General features: G+C 31.7%; 1 protein-coding gene across 1 annotated transcript; it reads left to right on the top strand.

Annotated features, from left to right (window-relative positions):
• Positions 1–603: 603 nt before the first annotated feature.
• Positions 604–1742, top strand: LOC139883999 (uncharacterized). The gene is made up of 2 exons (XM_071868088.1): positions 604–647; positions 1198–1742. The coding sequence occupies exon 2, from the start codon at positions 1220–1222 to the stop codon at positions 1529–1531; it is 312 nt and encodes a 103-aa protein (XP_071724189.1). The 5' UTR covers positions 604–647; positions 1198–1219; the 3' UTR covers positions 1532–1742.
• Positions 1743–2617: the final 875 nt, after the last annotated feature.

The raw sequence follows: 2617 nt of genomic DNA, 5'->3' as shown, positions 1-2617 counted from the left end.
TGTTTTTATTTTGGCGGGAAAACGCTCGAAGAAGTAATATATAACAATTATCGTATTTTTCGAGCGTATGTTGAGGTTTTAGCTATTGGGGTTTAGATATTAGGGTTTATAGGGTTTAGATATTAGGGTTTAGAAATTTAGGGTTTAGGGTTTAGATTTAGGATTTAGATCGAGTTTTTAATACGAACGGTTTAGAGTTTAGGGTTTAGGGTTTGGTGTTTTGGGTTTATGGAATAAACCCAAAACACCAAACCCTAAACCCTAAACTCTAAATCGGGCTAAATTTTACTTCACAAAACATGAAGAAAAAAAAACGTTCATATTCTTCACGAACAATATTATCTTGAATGTTATTTTTGTCGATCATTTTCCCGCATAAATAATAACATTCATCACGAAGTGTCTCTTCTAAATGTTCATATTTTCATGTGATCTTGATGCCGGAAAAAAAAATTACAAAAAAAACGAAAAAAAAAAAATTGCTTCCCCCGCTTCCCCCCGATTGGTTACTTCCCCATTGATCCTGCCTATATATATATATATATATATATATATATATATGTATATATATATATATAGGATATTAATATACGGAGTATTATTTTCAATCGGCCGCTTCCACCCTCCATCTCTAATTTTTCTAAGAGGTAAATTCTATTTAATTTTTTTCATTCCAAGTTTGATCTATATCAATATATTTCTTTAATATATGTAATTTTCTTTCGATCTTTTGTAATTTAAATTGCTTGAAAAAATCTTATTATCGCTATAATCGATTTCACTATCGATGATTTCACCCAAGTAACGGCCAGTGATTGAGAAACGACAATATCTTTGTTTCTGATACATTGATTTTGCAATTACGAAATTGTTTTTTTTTTTTGTGTGCGTGTGTGTATCAACATACAGGTTTTGTGTTATTCTCATAGTTTTGTGTTTTGATTGCTATCACTGCTTAAATTTTATTGTCTTTTATGTGTTGTCCTCATTCACTTTGATCCTAGTTTTATTTTGATCTGTTGTGATTAAGAAACGGCAATCGTTTTAATTCGATTTTTTGTTAACTTTTGTTTAGTTAATCTCATAGTTTTGTGTTTTGATTGCTATCACTGCTTGAATTTTGTTGTCTTTTATGTGTTCTTCTCATTCACTTTGATCCTAGTTTTATTTTGATATGTTGTAATTTTGTTTTTGTAGAAACAGATTAAGACAATCACTCATGGAAGGTCCTCAATCTACTCCAGCTTCATTTAATACGGCTTCTCTTGACAACACCGTGGAAGGCTATCTTAAGGAGGCAACAACACATTTCGCACAACTTAAAAAAGAGCGTGATGTTGCCCAGAAATTATACCAGGCTAAACTTTCAGAAAATAGTAGGCTTAGAAATGAAAGTCAACTATTGGAAGAGCGGGTCAAAGCATTGGAAGCTGGGAATGATTTGTTTCAAAAGAAGATCGATGCGGTACATAATTTGGTGAATGATGATTGGTTGGACCTTGAGTTCAAAGCTAGACAGATGATGGCGTGAACTATGGCTAGACCAGAGGATTTCCTTTTTGCATGAGTAACTTTTTAGATTACATCAGGATCTACCTTTCGGTTGATGTGTTTGTTTTGATGTTTACTTTACTGAATTTGTTAGCAGCAAAACTTTATTTTCATTTATGCATCACCTTAGCAAAACTTTATTATCATTTATGCATAGTGTGTCACTTATAAATAGAGAAAAAAAACTCTATAGATATGGAGTATATAACATGACAAAATCTGACATTTTTGAAAAATAGTACTCGTATGATGTTACTCTAATTGGCTTTGGCCCAAGTTTCAAATCACTTCAGATACAATTAGGGATGGCAATGGTCACCCGATCCAATGGATATCCATCCGATTCACCCGGTTCGTGATGGATATGGATAATCTAAATGGATATGGATACGGATATTGATGAAGTTAAATGGATATGGATATGGATGAAAAATATCATCCACGGATATATCCATTACCACCCGAAATACATATATAATACATAAATATAGATATATGCAAACACATTTACTATTACATATGCATTTACCGTCACCCATACATTTTGCTTCGAACCATATAATGAATAAACTATGTATGCATTTACCATCACCCATATATTACAATAAAACACCCATATCTTAGCAAATAAATATACAAACTACACGTTCAGCTTGTCATAGTTTATGTTAAATAGTATATTTCACGAACTGTGTTGTATCTTCGACAAATACATATATGTTTGTTATATTACGTGTTTATTTATATAACATATGTAGAGACCCGTCCTAATCCATCTTGACAAATACATTACATTTGGTTACATCGCGAGGTACTTGACCTCTATATGATACATTTTACAACATTGCATTCGTTTTTAAAAGACAAACTTTCATTACATCGAAAGTTGACGTCATGCATACCATTTCATAATATATCCAACTATAATTGATTTAATAATAATCTTGATGAACTCAACGACTCGAATGCAACGTCTTTTGAAATATGTCATGAATGACTCCAAGTAATATCTCTAAAATGAGAAAATGCACAGCGAAAGATTTCTTTCATACCTGAGAATAAACAT

Source organism: Rutidosis leptorrhynchoides, chromosome 1 (assembly GCF_046630445.1).
Source record: "Rutidosis leptorrhynchoides isolate AG116_Rl617_1_P2 chromosome 1, CSIRO_AGI_Rlap_v1, whole genome shotgun sequence".
Lineage (NCBI taxonomy): Eukaryota > Viridiplantae > Streptophyta > Magnoliopsida > Asterales > Asteraceae > Rutidosis > Rutidosis leptorrhynchoides.
The sequence above is the reverse complement of the archived record's forward strand: the minus strand, read 5'-3'. Positions and strand labels throughout refer to the sequence as shown.

Coding starts and splice junctions, on each gene's coding strand:
- LOC139883999 (XM_071868088.1), top strand. CDS start 1,220: ATGGAAGGTCCTCAATCTACTCCAGCTTCATTTAATACGGCTTCTCTT.